Source organism: Emydura macquarii, unplaced genomic scaffold (genome assembly GCF_026122565.2).
Source record: "Emydura macquarii macquarii isolate MOO-44397 ecotype Brisbane River unplaced genomic scaffold, CSIRO-AGI_Emac_v2 contig_1254, whole genome shotgun sequence".
Classification (NCBI taxonomy): domain Eukaryota; kingdom Metazoa; phylum Chordata; order Testudines; family Chelidae; genus Emydura; species Emydura macquarii.
Genome location: NW_027131391.1, coordinates 3,066,282 through 3,081,377, shown reverse-complemented (window position 1 = coordinate 3,081,377; position 15,096 = coordinate 3,066,282). Strand labels below are relative to the sequence as shown.

General features: G+C 39.7%; 1 protein-coding gene across 6 annotated transcripts in view; it reads right to left on the bottom strand.

Annotated features, from left to right (window-relative positions):
* Window positions 1-15,096, bottom strand: part of CIT (citron rho-interacting serine/threonine kinase) — a 100,002-nt gene that overhangs the window by 41,318 nt on the left and 43,588 nt on the right. For all 6 annotated transcript variants that reach the window (XM_067550110.1, XM_067550111.1, XM_067550115.1 and 3 more), the window contains 3 exons: window positions 14,249-14,344; window positions 11,664-11,780; window positions 11,082-11,191 (listed from right to left, as the gene is read on the bottom strand). In XM_067550110.1, coding sequence (XP_067406211.1) covers window positions 11,082-11,191; window positions 11,664-11,780; window positions 14,249-14,344 — 323 coding nt within the window. The remainder of the gene's footprint in view (window positions 1-11,081; window positions 11,192-11,663; window positions 11,781-14,248; window positions 14,345-15,096) is intronic.

The following is a 15,096-nucleotide window of genomic DNA, read 5'->3' as shown; positions in this document are numbered from 1 at the left end:
TGAGCAAATTTTTACTCTGACTGAAACCCTCATGTAAGCACTGAACAAACAATTACTTGTGTGCCCAAGAAATTCAAAAGATCGTAACATCTGCTACAGGCAATGATCTATTTTTTACCATGAGGACTTGATAATTACATACCCTAATTGAAAAAGAGCAGAAAAGCTCTTTCCGAATTAGTGGTAGTTTGCTACAATCATTTTATAATATTTAAAAACTTTGCACTTGTTTAGTTAGTGTCTTCCACTGAGGTGCTTCACTGAGCTTACAAATATTAAGGAACTCATATGCAGAAAAACACTGTGATAGGTATCATCATCCCTATCCCAGAGAAATTACATGGGTTGCCCAGGATCTCACAGCAGAGCTAGAAATAGAACCCAAGTCTTCTGAGTCACAGTCCTGTGCTTCACAAACAAAATCATCCTTCCCCCTTTTTTAACCTCCTTCAACTGATTATTGGCAGCCAGAATTGCCAGATTTGCCAGATTCTACTGGGAAACAGTAGAATGAGAAATAAATCCCTCTCCTTCAGAACCAGATGAATCATTAGCTTTTTTACTGATGGATCAAAAGGTAGTTGGATTCCACAGTTCCTTGAAGGCTCTAATTGCTAACTATCTATATCGATGATGCTCAGTTTAGCGATAGCTTTTGTGGATTCAAATATGGTCCAATTACAGATTTATAAGCCTTTCTGCAGGTCAGAGTAATGCATTAGTATTTGCTACTTATATCTAAAAGAACTGCAGTCTCTGCTCCAAAAGAACTCACTTCTCTTAATGACTAACATGACTCACTCCAAACTTGCTGCACTGTTACTGACTTGCCAAAGCAATTTGTTTGCCACTCCCTGGGAAAAATTCATTTTTTATGCAACATATTTCTTCCTTTGCCTCTTGACTATAGTCTGGTGTCCTCCTTCCACAGGCAACATCTAGTCCAGCTAAACCATGCTTTCAGTAGTAGTCCTTCAAAACCATTTATGCAATCTCTTTGTAGAACTGCATTATTTGTGAATTTATTATTAAATTATTACAAAGGTGCCTATCCCTGTAGCATCCAGCCACCAGTCTATCTTGCAATTTAATATCCATAAGATTCAAAAGTGTCTAATTAAAATTCTCCACCTCTGATACGCTGACAAATTTCTCCATTTTTCATAGCCACAGACTAAGAAAGAAATCATTACAGCATGGTGAACATGGAAATTAGGTCTGTTATATGACAACCATGCTGGTTCCAAAGTTAATATTTCCATCAGTAGAATATCCTTTTTTGATTCTGGTAAACATTTCTTTAGTCAGCAAGAACAGCATTTCAAAAGAAGTGAAATCTACTACCACTGTGAGTTCAAGACCACTGACTGATGCTAGATCTTACATATGCTTTCCCAGGCATGAGCTGGTACAGTACTTCTGTATTCTCCAGATTAATGGTAAATTATGGTTTTATCAGCCTCAGCAAACTTGTTGGATGATTAACTAGAGAGCATATAACAAGAGCATAATCATCTGCATAAAGTAGCTCATATATAACTTTATCAGTTACTTGTGTGGAAGATTTCAGTCTGCTCAGATTGAAGAGCTTGACAGAAGTTTGAAATTTAATAAAAATTTCTGGCTTTACATCTCTGTTGGTACAATCAATCATTGTTCAAAAGAAGAGTTCAAAGAGATTCTATGCCAAAACTCATCCTTGCTTGACTTCACTTGATTTTACAAATGGATCTAATCAACTGCTGTCCACAGATATGCTGTCCAGCATTCCATTATGCAGCTGATTGTTGATACTGGACGCTTAGTGATTAGTGTGAATACTAGTGAGATACGGTATACTTGATTTGCAGATTAATAAGGTTGAATGTATAAGGCTTTTATAGATATATTAGTTGAATATAAAGTTTAAAATTAATTATAATATATATTTATTAAGTTTGGAGAGCTAAGCAGTTACTTAGAAGGCTGTATATAGGAACGGGATTTTTTAGGGACTTTGTTAGGGAGTTAGTGGATTTTTTGGTTTGATTGGTAGTATTTTTTTGTGGAGTTAGGTGTTGATGGAGCATGTTTTTTGGTTAAGTAGTAATTGTTTATATTTTTTTATAAATAGTTTTTATTTAATTATATTTTATTATATATGTTAATTATTTATATTGGGTTTTTATTTTGTATTATATTTTATTTTTATTATGGTAATTGGGGTGTTAAAACAACATGTGGTGATAGGAGAGGCAGTGTAAAAATATGCCCTTTGGCAATAAAAAAGTGTACCCCCAGATGTTTCAGGATAACTAGTTGTTTCCATTACTGTTGTTTATGTGCAACTGCAAGCATGTGTATTTTGTTTTGTTATGTGCCCTGGTATGCAGAAACTGAGACATCTGCAAGGTTACTTAGTAGTCTTATTTATTTCTGCCAACCGGATGATGTCATGTTACAGGGTTCAGAATAGCCAAGCAACCAAGGAAAGCTATGCTAGGCCTGTAGGACAGTGGTCAGGCAACTCAAATTGCACTGGGCGTCCAACATTCCCCTCCTTGGGGGCTGTGATAACTTAACAGGCCACCATCATGACTTTTTGATACACACCTTTGACTATGGCTTAAGGCAATTTAGCCAGGGTTCGAGCAATTAGGGTCTTTTTGCTGGCAGGGTATATCGCAGAGCGCCGCTTTACTTGTAATGCTGGTTTTTTAGTTGCTTTAGGGATTTTTTTAGTTTACTAAAGGAGTTTTACTGCAGCCATTATGGAAATTATTTACAACATACTTAAGTGCACAATGGGATGCAGGGCTAGATTTAAAATTTTAGTGGCAGTGGGGGACTATTTTAGTAGGGTTTTTTATTAACTGTGCTCTGTGGCAGCTTTTGCAGCATTTAGGATTTTGATTATTTTAGTTTTATTATGTTTGATTATTAAATGTATAGTTTTTAATTGTTTTTGAATGTGTGTAAAGCAGGCTATCATGTTTGAGTGCGTTAGCATGCGTTCTACTAAATTAGTATTGATTTTTAATATTACAGGTTGACTGTATTTTATATTATTAATATTTGCTATTAATTAAAATATATTTTGGTATTTTATAAATTATATTATATATTTTTAATATAGCAATATTGCAATATTTATTTTGGGCAGGATTAATTTTTTAAATACATTTTATTAATTACAACATGGGTACATTGCTTGCGTACAGAAACACAACTTTGTTTAATGTACACAATGGTAGAATTAATGCTATTATTGGGTAATATAAAGCATATTGATAATTTTATATATTTAATTTATTTTTATAAAGTTATGTAAATTGTTTTATAAATATATTTTAATTTTGATTTTAATATGGCTTTGTGTGTGCAACTTTGTAAATTAATTGATTTTTTTTTTTTAATTTTATGTTAGGTGTTTAGTAGGCTATAATATTTTAGTTTTCACATTAATGCCTAGAGTGGCTATTTTGTGTATGTTTATGTTTAACATTAGATATTATTATATATGCTGTAATTATTTGAGCTTGGGCATTTACTGTGAAATTTAATATTTTTTATTAATGACTTAAAATAATACCACCACCCAAAAAAAAGCTTTAAGTTAATTTTTTTACTTTATTAGGTAGGACTTTACTAAGTTTTTGTTGGATAATATTTGGGCTTATTTTTTGAGCCCAAAGTTGTGCTTGTATGCAACCTAAAGCTTTGGAGGTAGCATTTATGATAGTTTTTGTAGGTTTAATGTGCTTAGGCATGTTTTTTTATTGTTTATTTTTTACGGTATTAATATATTTTTAAGTAGTAATAGCTAAAATCAACTTTATTGTAAATTACTTTAGACTGATTTTGACATGATAACAGTGTGTTGCTTTGGTTGTTTTTGGTTTAATTTATTGTGTAAATAAATTAAATTATTTGGGCTGGCTTTTTTTTGTGAGGTACTTATTTTGGTGACATTAATTATGAGCTGCCTCTCAAAATTACAAAAAGCCATTACTTTAAGCTTTAAAGCGTTTTTTTTTAGCCACACACAAATTTCTCCAGACAGCCAAACTTTGGATAAGTCTAATAACTCACTGATAGGCACCACTCAAACCCTATTTTTGACTACTTAACAGATATTAAGTAGCTTGTGCTCTTTTCTACACATGAAAGTAGAATCTCATGTGACAGAGCATAGCTTTACAAGAGCTTAAAACCACTTAGAAAAAAATAAGGGAAAACAATTGTCTTCATGGGACGATAAGGCATCTAAGTTAAAATCTGAACCAAAATCTGGTTGTCAGATGGAATCAAAGTTTTGAGATAATTGCAACAAGAGTCCCAGGATTCTATTAATTTTTTTTAAATAAGGATTTACCTCTAGGACAGCTGCTGATGCTGCAGTGACTGAAAAGGACTGTAGGTTTCAACTGAATACCCTGAGGGAGCTGCCATGGAAGACAAAGAAAGGTCCCTAAAAGGCTAAACTGAGAGCTAGACTGGCCATTGACAAGAAGATCTGAAGAGGAACTGAAGTTAAAAACCATATAGAATCTTTGTGGCTAATATCATACCCAAATTCTTTCAGGATCAGAAGCAAGCAATCTGGATTAAAGAATCACGTCAATCCTGGGGCTAGGCCCTCTCCTCCCTCCCCTTTTTTTTTTAAAACTGAAACAGGCAGAGAACACCAATACCTCATATTTATAACCAACATTTAAAAACAAAGAAAATTACACATCATACCCTGTGCAGTACCTGAGGTTCTTCAAGATGTGTTTTCTCTGTGGGTGCTCCACTTCAGGTGTTGGTGCATCCCTGCGCCTTTGATTGGAGAATTTCAGGCAGTGCCCATCCAGGTCACGCATGTGCTGTCCCAGTCTCAAGGTGCCATTGGCGTCTCATCCTGTGCACGTGACCCGACCCTTCAGTTCCTTCTCTATCATAGAGTCCGTCAATTGAACTCGAAAGTAGAGAAGAGGATGGGTAGTGGGGCACCCACACGGACACCCATCTCGAAGAACCTCCGTTACTGCACATAAGTAACCTTCTCTTCTTCTTCAAGTGATGTCCCTGTGGGTGCTCCACTTCAGGTGACTGTAGAGTAGTGCCCCTCATTGGATGGAAGGGGACTTCGGAGTTACTTAGGTACGTGTCAGTGACATTGATAACACTGTCATACCTAGCAATGCATCTGATCTGAGGTCTAATCAATGGCATAGTGTTTTGTAAAGGTATATTCCAAAGCCCAAGTGCTGCTCTGCATATATCTACAACTGGTACGTTGTTCAGAAAAACTACAGATGATACTACTGATCTAGCAGAATGAGTCCTGATCCCCAGTGGGGTTTGCAGGTTCTTGAGTTGGTAATAGAAGTGAATGCACCATGAGATCCATTTTGATAGTCGTGTGGGGAAATGGTAGTTCCTTTGAATCATTCCATGATGGACACAAAGAGCTTTGAAGGTTTTCTGAAAGATTTAGTTCTGTCAAGGTAGAACGTCATTGCGTGTTTGATGTCAAGAGTAGGTAATAAAGAAGCTTGCGCATTCCTGTGAGGCTTTGGAAAGAACGTGAGGAGATGGATAGGCTGGTTTATGTGGAATGAAGATGATATTTTGGGAGAGGTCTCAAGGTGACCTTATTCTTAAAGAATATGGTATATAGTGGGCGTGCCATGAGAGCATCTAGCACACCCACACTTAGGCCAATGTAATGGCCACTAGGAATGCCATATTCATTGATAGGTGTGTCAGAGAACACATAGTTAAAGGTTCAAATAGAGACCCAGTAAGGCATTGTAATACTAGGTTCAGATCCCATGGTGGTGTGGGTGCGTGTACTTCAGGATAAACATTGGTGCACACCTGTAAGGAAGTAACTGGATGCATAAACGGTGATGTACCATTGATCTTATCCTTCATCGAGGGAAGGCGGTAATGGCTTCCAGATGAACCTTGACTAAACTCATTGAGAATCCAGATTTGTTTAGTTCTAGGATGTAGTTCAGTACCAAAAGGAGAGGTGTGGAGACTGCAATAGTGTGTTTGTGCTGACACCATACGGAGAATCTCTTCCATTTTTGAAGGTAAGTATTTTGCATGGTTGACCGCATATTGTTTAGTAGTATGTGTTTCACTTGCTCCGAGCAGGCTAGTTTGTCGTGATGGAACCATGTAGGAATCAGACCTACAAATGAAATCTCTCCAGGTTCGGGTGGTGGACCTATCTAGTGTCCTGTGATAGGAAGTTATTCTGGAGTGGGAGAGTGCATGGTGCGCATACCACCATCCGTAGCAGGTAGGAGTACCTAATCTTTCTGGGTCATGTGGGAGCTGTGTGTAATGCGGCATCACCTTTGCTTTGTCAACACATATTTTATGTATCATCCTCGATAGCATTGGTATAGGTGGGAATGCATATAGAAGAGGTGCCTCCCATTTGAGGAGGAAGGCAACCCCCATTGATCGGGTTCCCAGGCCTGTTCTGGAGCAGAATTGTGGACATTTGTGGTCTTGTGATGTCACAAAGAGGTCGATGGGATGGGTATCCCCACTATTGAAATATGCCTTGCAAGACCACATCATTCAGTTCCCATTCATGGTTGTGGGTGAATTCTCTGCTCAGTGCGTCCACTGTCGTGTTCTGGCATCCCAGAGTAGGATGCTGAGATGCTGATATTGTGTTGAATGCACCAATTCTAGAGTTTCATGGCTTTGGTGCATAGGGAGTGAGATCGCGCTCATCCCTGTCGATTTATGTAGAACATGCACGCGATGTTGTCGGTTATTACTCCTATTGTCTTGTTCCTTATGAGTGGAAGAAAATGAAGGCTGCGTTCTAGTAGATTTATGTGTAGGCATGTTTCAGAAGGGGCCCACCCACCCTGAATTGTATAATGTTTCAGGTGGGCTCCCCAGCCTATCAAGGAGGCATCCTGTAGTGAGCATCACTGAAGGTGGGTCCTGAGCAAAGGGGATCCCCAAGCACCCTTTGTCGGGTTGTGTCCAACCAATGTAGGGAGTCTTTGACTTTGGTTAGCATCATGAGTTGTCTGTTTAGACCACGTTTGTGTGGTCTATAAATGGCTGAGAGCCTACCCTGAAGGCAACACGTGTAGACATGCATGTTGTACTAAGAATTTGGTTGCAGCTATATGGACTAGAAGTTGAAGGTATGTGTGTGCTGATATATGAGGACGGGTCATCACTGAGGAGATTAGGTTTGTCATAATGAGGAACCTGTTGTTGGTAGCAATACCCTGGCTTTCAGAGAGTTTAAGTGGGCACCAATGAAGTCCAACTATTCAATGGGTTTCAAGGTCAATTTTTGTGTGTTTGTCTTTAATCCTAGGCTTTGGAAAAGTACCATTGTCCTGTGAGTAACCTTGATGGCTTTTGTCTGAGCTGAGGCTTTTAATCAGACTGTTGTCTAGATATAGGATTATTACTACTACTTGCTTGCGCATGTGTGCAGCTACTACTGTGAGAATTTTGGAGAAAACTTGTGGTGCTGTAGAAAGGCCGAAGGGTAGTACCTTGCATTGGTAATGGTCCGTGCCCAGAGTAAATCTAAGAAATCTCCTGTGAGCGGTGTGAATTGTTATGTGGAAGTAAAAGTCTTGTAGATCAAGGGTTGAAAACCAGTCCCCCTGTTACAGTGCTGGTATTATCGTTGCCAGTGTGATCATTTTGAATCTTTGGACCCTCACAACTTGAGCTTTCTGAGATCTAAGATGGGTCTCTATCTTCCATTTTTCTTTTAGGTTATGAAGTAGTGAAAGTACAAATCCTTCCTGTGTTGTGAAGGAACTTGTTCCACTTGTTCTATATGTAGAGGGTGGTTTACTTCTTGTTGTAAAAGATGCTGTAAGAAGGGTCCTGAAAGAGGGACAGGAAGGGGGGTTGGGTGGGAAGGAGAGGTAAATGGGATGGAGGAACCCAAATGTATAATCTCTAGGGCCCATTTGTCCATCATAATGCATGCCCACACCTGATAGAAAGGATGTAAGCGGTGGCCAAAGTGAGTGTTGGCCAGTGTTTTCAGCACTGTCGGGTAAGGAAGGTTGTTCAGATCCTCGACCAATTGTTGTTTCACAGATGACTATTGCGAAGTTGAGGTTTGTGGTTGAGGTGGTTGTCGCCTTTGAGGTCTCTGCCTCTGTCTTTGTGGGTCATACTGCTGTTAGCTCTATTAATTGTATCTGGACTGGAATTGCTGATACCTGTTTTGCCTTCTCTTTGCTGAAGACATGTAGATGCCAAGTGTTTGGAGTGTCACCCGTGATTCTTTCATAGTGTGGAGGACCTCCATCCATATTTGCAGCAAATAATTTTTCCCTGTCAAAGGGAAGATCCTCCACCATGGACTGCAACTCCTTTGGTAGTACCTGAGGAGTGAAGCCAGGATGTCCTGCGCATAACAACTGCAGTGGCTGTTGATCTTGCAGCTGTGTCGGCCACACCTAGAGATGCCTAGAGCGTGGTTCTGGTCACTAGAAGGCCTTCATTAACAAGGAATCTGAATTTCTCTCTCTCATCCTCTGGAATGTCATTAATAAATTCCAATATCTTGGTATAATTGTTGTGGTCATATTTTGCCAGTAATGCCATGTAGTTAGCTACTCAGAACTGCAAGACTGCAGACAAATATACCTTGCAACCAAAGAGATCAAGTCTCTTCCACTCTTTGTCCTGGGGTGTGGACCTATATTGGGACTGTTTCCTGTGTTGGTTCACCGCTTCCACTACAAGAGAGTTTGATGGAGGGTAGGTAAAGAGGGAATCCATGCCCTTAAAGGGGACATAATATTTTTTGTCAGCCCTCTTGCATGTAGGTGGAATAGTCGCTGGGATGTGCCAGATGTTCTTGGCAGGTTCCATCAATGCACTGTTGATGGGTAGCACAATTTTCAGGCAGCGAACATTTGGAGGATCTCCAAAAGTTTCTGTTGTGTTTCAGAGACCTCCTCGAGTGGGATCTGTAGACTCTCAGCCATCCTTCTGAATAACTCCTGAAACTGTTTGAAATAATCTGCAGTTGAGAGAGGTGGGTGCATTATGGCCTTGTTTAAGGAAGATGAGGAGTTGTGAGAAGGTGGTGTGGTTTCCTGCTCTATACCCTCCTCCCCTTCTTCACTTGTTTCAGGTGGTTTCCAAAGCGGGAGGTATTGACCATGGCGATGATCTTATCCTGTCCCTGTAGGGGCTTGGGAGGTCTGTTACAATACCTTGTATAATCAGACCAAACGTCCCACCGGGGTCACTGCATTTGGAAATGGTATGGGTGGACCTCATCCATGGGTGTCCGAACCACAGTTGTATGTCCTGTCTGGTATTGGGGCCTCAATCTTATGGGTCTGGAGGTAGGCATTGATCTAACAAGTGATGGGTGGTGGGAGGAGAAGACACCCTCTTCTTCCTCATCCTCTTCTTCACTGAAGAATGGAGGATCTATTGGCGAGATAAACTGTTCTGGTGCTGTGTGCACCAGGGAACCATTGGTGTGGAACAGAGGTGACTGTAGCGTTGAGGATATTCATATATCCTTCTGCTGGAGAAAGTGGAGTTTTGTCGTAGATTTCAGTGCCAAGCTTTTCAGCGGTGCCATAGATTTTGGCGGTGGTAATGCCGTCACTCGTGCTGAGGACGCTGTTGGAGCAGATGGGGATGGTATAGCCTGTATTAGGGTCTTGGTGCCATTTGCTTCAACAGTGTCAATGGTGCTGTAGTGGAGGCAGTAGACAATTTTGACACTTAATTCTGCACTGGAGTGCTGGGTTTTGGCAGGTGCCACTGAGCAGGTAGTGCCAAAGGACTCTGGTGCTTCATAGGTACTTAGCCGCAGTGCGGTTGGTACCAAAGAGTGATCTTGCCAGCAAATGTTTCTTTTTGGCTAATTCTCTCTGAGGTGAGGTTGCAGCTTGCTTCCTTGATGATTTTCTTGAGGAATGAGCTTTCAGGGACTCGGAGGAAGAGGTTTCCCGGGATCTTTATCTGGAATGAGTCTGCTGGCCAGGGTCTGAAACGGGCACAACAACTTTTCCATTAATATGAGTTTGAGCCGGAGGTCCCTGTCCCTCCTGGCTCAAGCTTTCAGTTTGCTGCAGTGAGTGCACTTTTGGGGTATGTATAACTCACCCAGGCATCAGACACATTGCAAGTGTCCATCCAATGTCAGTATGGTGTCCTTCAGGACATGCAGCATTTGAATCCTGGTGAACCAGGAATAATTAGGTAAATGGTGGTTCATTCCAGGGAGGAATTCTAACTATTGTATGATGGAAAATAAAATAAAATACTTCGTAACTAGGTAAGAACGGGGAAGGTAGGTATCTAAATACTAACTGAAACTTATATTAATTATTATAACGTTATCTTAACATTAGTACTATCTAACGATTTGGGGCTGCTGGGAGCAGTCTCAGGCTGAGGTCAGTTGAGAAAGAACTGAGGGGGTCAGGACACATGCACTGGATGAAACACAAATGGCACTGCATAACAAGGACAGTGCATGCATGACCTGACCAGCACTGCTGCTGAAATTCTCTGATCGAAGGCACAGGGATGCGCCAACACGTGAAGTGGAGCACCCACAGGGACATCACTCAAAGAAGAATATTTACTTTTCTTTAGATGTCTTGACAGCTGTTGGGAGCAGGATGGAAGGTTTGTGAAGAAAGGACATTTAGCATTTTCTTCTCATCTTTAAGTGTCAAATAAATAATAATAATAATATGACTGAGTTTCAATGAGTAAGGAATACTAATCCATATCCCCACAAATGGAACAGTATTGGAATTACTGCTTCTCGGGATGTGTCTAAGACATTTAAAAATATCAACATTTTTCTACAAAACAGATAGATATATATTTTGAAAAATTGCATGCAGCAAAAAAAGTGACACAACAACAGCCCTCATGAAACAATCCAAAGCAAATACAACAATACAGACCAATAAATCTTAACAGCTATGATAAGGGAAACAAAATATTGAGCAAACTATAGTTTCTAGTTAGAGAAAGAGCATGTTTGGAGAACAGATCCTACTGAGCTCACACACGGCTTGTAAATGCAAGAGTGCTGTAGCAGTTCCTATACTTACATGTTTCTCTGTGTAAAAAGGCTGCTATTTGCTGCCAGCTTATTAGCCTCAGACAATTCCACTATTCTCTGCTCCAGTGACCTAATCTTCGAATCCATGGCATTGATCATCTGAAACAGAGCAGTCTGCCTTTGAGATCATGTGATGAAAGTTAGTGATTACAGCAAGGGGGCATTTTAAAAAATCACTTATAGAAACTTTGTTCAGAAACAAGTTATTAGACTGAGTGGACAAGCAAACAAAGGAGCAAACATGTATGCAGATGTTACATCTGTTGCATCCATCTATAACTGCTTTCAAGTCTCTTCCAGATCAACAACAAGCAGCCTCCATGTAAACCACACACTGGAATGCCAGGTAATAACTTATTAGGCATGGATGACTTTCTTGGAAGGGAACGTTCTTGGAGACACCATGAATTAAAAGGATAGCTATCTTAAAACAAACAAATTCCCATCCCTGAAGAAGCTTCCAGCAAGAAAACACAGCAGCAATAGATCTTTATGTTAGGAACATCCTTGGGAAAGAGACTTAAAATGGCTAGTCTTAAAATGTTTCAATTTCTGATCCAGTTACACCTACTGCTTTTTGTTCAGCCAGAATTTTGCATTTCTCATGCACTTCTTCTTCATGTCTTCGCAGTATATTCTCAAGTGCTTCCTTATCAGCAAGATCTTTCTTCATCTGAGCATCAAGCACCTGAGTAAACAAAACAAATTTCTTCGCTTTGAACCTGTTTCATTAGTCAAAGGGCAGTCAGAAAAAAAAGCCACCAGAGGAGGATTACATTCGATGAAGGGGCTTGACCACTTCCTAAGGAAAACTAGATGGGATGGCAAGAAACGTCAGGGACAGCAAGCTTTGGGGGGAGTGCTCAGCTATCTGAAAAGGTTGAATTTAATGAGTAAAAGGAGTTATTGAAAAGGCTATGGGTTGTTGTTTTTTAAACAGTCTTTCATAATTAGTGCTCATGAAATATGCCAGTTTGACGTACATGGAAAATGAATGCCTCTATCCACAGAGTAAGCATAACACAGGAAAGTGGCGATATAAGCTCCCTTTTATTACCTCACTAATGTGCCTCAGTGTTGACCTGTAAGAATCGCATGTAGGTGTGAGAGAGTAATTCAGCTTCCTTAACTACTTTAATCCATTGTATCTCTGCTCAGACATAAAACAAGGATGCCAAATAAAATGGCAACTTGTTCACTAGGAAGTGGACTAAAAACAACTCCTTTTGGCTGTTGCATAGATTTTTAAAAATTAATATTATGCACATATGTCCAGAGCCTTGGACAGATATATTTTGAATAAATTGAAATAATAAAATAAATAAATATGTAAAAGATACTTAAGAGCTTTCATAATACTACATGTTTCAGTGACTACTGATCTGAATTCAAATCGGTGATCTAGCTGTGAAAGGAGTAGGACAACTGGACTTGCTGGACTATGTTGTAGTGCTTTGTGGACTTAAAGAGCCAACTCATATTTAGATTCAGTTCAAATTAGACTCAGATTTTAAGGTCAGAAGGAACCAATATGATCATTTAGTGGTCTAACCTCCTAAATTCTTTTGTCCTGTCACAACTCCAATGTTTCTCAGATATCTCCTCTTGGAAGAACCATGTCCATTTTAAACTCATTCTCCCCCTCTTCAAAACTAAATTTGTCCCTCATTCTAGTCCCTTCCCTGCACCTTCCTTCCTAATCCTACTCAATTCACTAGCTCCACTGTTAACTTCACTATCCTTAGTGCCTCCCAAGCCCATAATCTTCAACCTCTCTCTCTTCCTCTCCCGTTTCCAAGTTCTCATTATAGCCTTTCCTTCCATTCTTATTATTTCTGCTCCAAATACATGCTTCCCACTTCCTAAATCCCTTCATTGGCATCCCGTCTCATTTACCAAAATCCACATAATCTTGCCCCATTTACATCTTGGCTCTCACTTCCCTCTACATCTCCTCCCATTCTTTACACACTTGCTTATCCTTTCACTTTACCACTTCTTTGGTCTCCTTCTAACATCCAATTCTTGGCTTCATGCTCACCAACATGGTCCTCTCCATGCCTTGAAAGGTGTGCTTGTTCTAATCTGTCAAGCACCATCAACTACTCAGTATTTTCCTTCAAGAAACTCTTTTTTTATCATCATCATAGCCTCTCTCTCTCTCCTGAACAGTTGTTGGAAGTCTTATCTTATTCAGATTAAGCTCTTTGGACCAGTGAACACATCTTTACATTTGTAAATGCTGTGTAAATTTATAGTGCTATATAAATGTAATAAATCATAATGATGAAAAATGGGAAATGATCACACTTGGAAGGCACAGAGATCCTTAACTTCTGCTGAATGACAAACTAGGTTTTTTAGATGAGCTCTGAAGTTTACTACTTAATCCTGTCTCTCTTTATGGTTTTCCTAATTTAGGTGGTGTTTATAATCACATTTTCAACTGTTTGTTACAAATTTTAAACTATCCTAGAAAAGAGAAAAAAATTCAGAGTGAGTGGATCCCTGGACTCACTGGCAGATGTTACAGCTCCAAGGAGGTGGAATTTCAAAAGCGCTGTTGTTTGCGCTAAATTTAAAGCTTCCAGGGTTGGTCGTGTTAATGCTCTTCAGATCAAAGCAAGATCATCAGAAAGAATGAAAAGCCTTTTTGAAGGTCTGATTTCCAACAAGCACTGAATAAGAATCACCTATTCTAAAGGAATGGTCAGTTCACAGTTAAGTTATATACTTATAGTTCTCTCTTACAAAACCCACATGGATAACAGTCTGACACATAAAGTGAAGGGATGAGGGGCACAGGTTAGAAAGGCAGAATTATTCAGATTTCATTCAACTCTCAGAAGAAACGAAGAAGCAAGCAGAGGACAACAGGATCAGAGTCCAAAAGCAGCTGTTTGGGGTTTATCTAGAGCAGTGGTTCTTAACCTTTCCAAACTACTGTACCCCTGAAGCCTGAGTCCCACCCCCACGGGGCTGAGGCATGTAACTTAGTTTCATGGTGCCCCTGTGGCTCCAGGCAATTGCCTTTCTTGCCACCCCCAATACCAGCTCTGCACTTGCGACCCCTCTAAAACCCCAGGTTAAGAAACACTGATCTAGAGCCCACTGCATATATAAAAGAGTACAAAGGCAATGAAAAGGGATATTTACTTTGAGTTTTTCATCATAGAGCTGCTCTTTCTGTTTCAGCTGCAATTCCAGATGCTGTGCTGAGAGCTGAGCCTCACGATGCTTCTCCTCCAGCTCCTGAATACAGCAAAGATTTATGTCAGACATATATGAATTTATAGTACATATACATACACATGTACAAAACACTCATTCCCTCCAATTTAAGGCTGATATAAATCTATGACAGGCCTTGGATCTCAGCTGCATGAAGTACCATTATGAAAGTACATATCACCAGCATTAAACCTTATATACATATATCAGTTGTCCTATTTTGGTGCTAGGTAAGATAATAAAAAGGGTAATGAAATGTTTTAAAAAAGTAGATTCCACCCCCACCAAGAGCTGCCTCCTGAGCCAGTACCTCCAATCTGCTTCCAAAAAAATTAAGGTATTCCCCAAAATGGAGCCAGAATGGTTTGTTATAACGAGCAGTTATGAACAGCTCATAGATGTGTGATGGGATTATGCAACCATAGGCAAAAAACCCAGTCATCTTGCAGTTAACTTTAAATTCCTTTGAATCAGATAGGCTGGTGAAGGTTCCAAATATATGCATGGATATCGGATAATAAGGAAAAGACATGTGCTAGAGTGATTTGAATATAGGACAGGGAGCAAGGAACTCCTCGGAGTTTAGTCTCTTTTCTGATAATGTCCCTCCTTCTCTCTAGCCTTGGCAAATCACAAAGACTCTGATCTGCACTGAGGATCATGCAGGTAAGCCCCTGCATCAGTGCAAAGGTGCCTTAATTTCTATGCTTCAGATTCTCCATTTGTAAAGTGGGGATAATCTTTTCTGTCCTTCCCACATGGTTGTTGCCAGG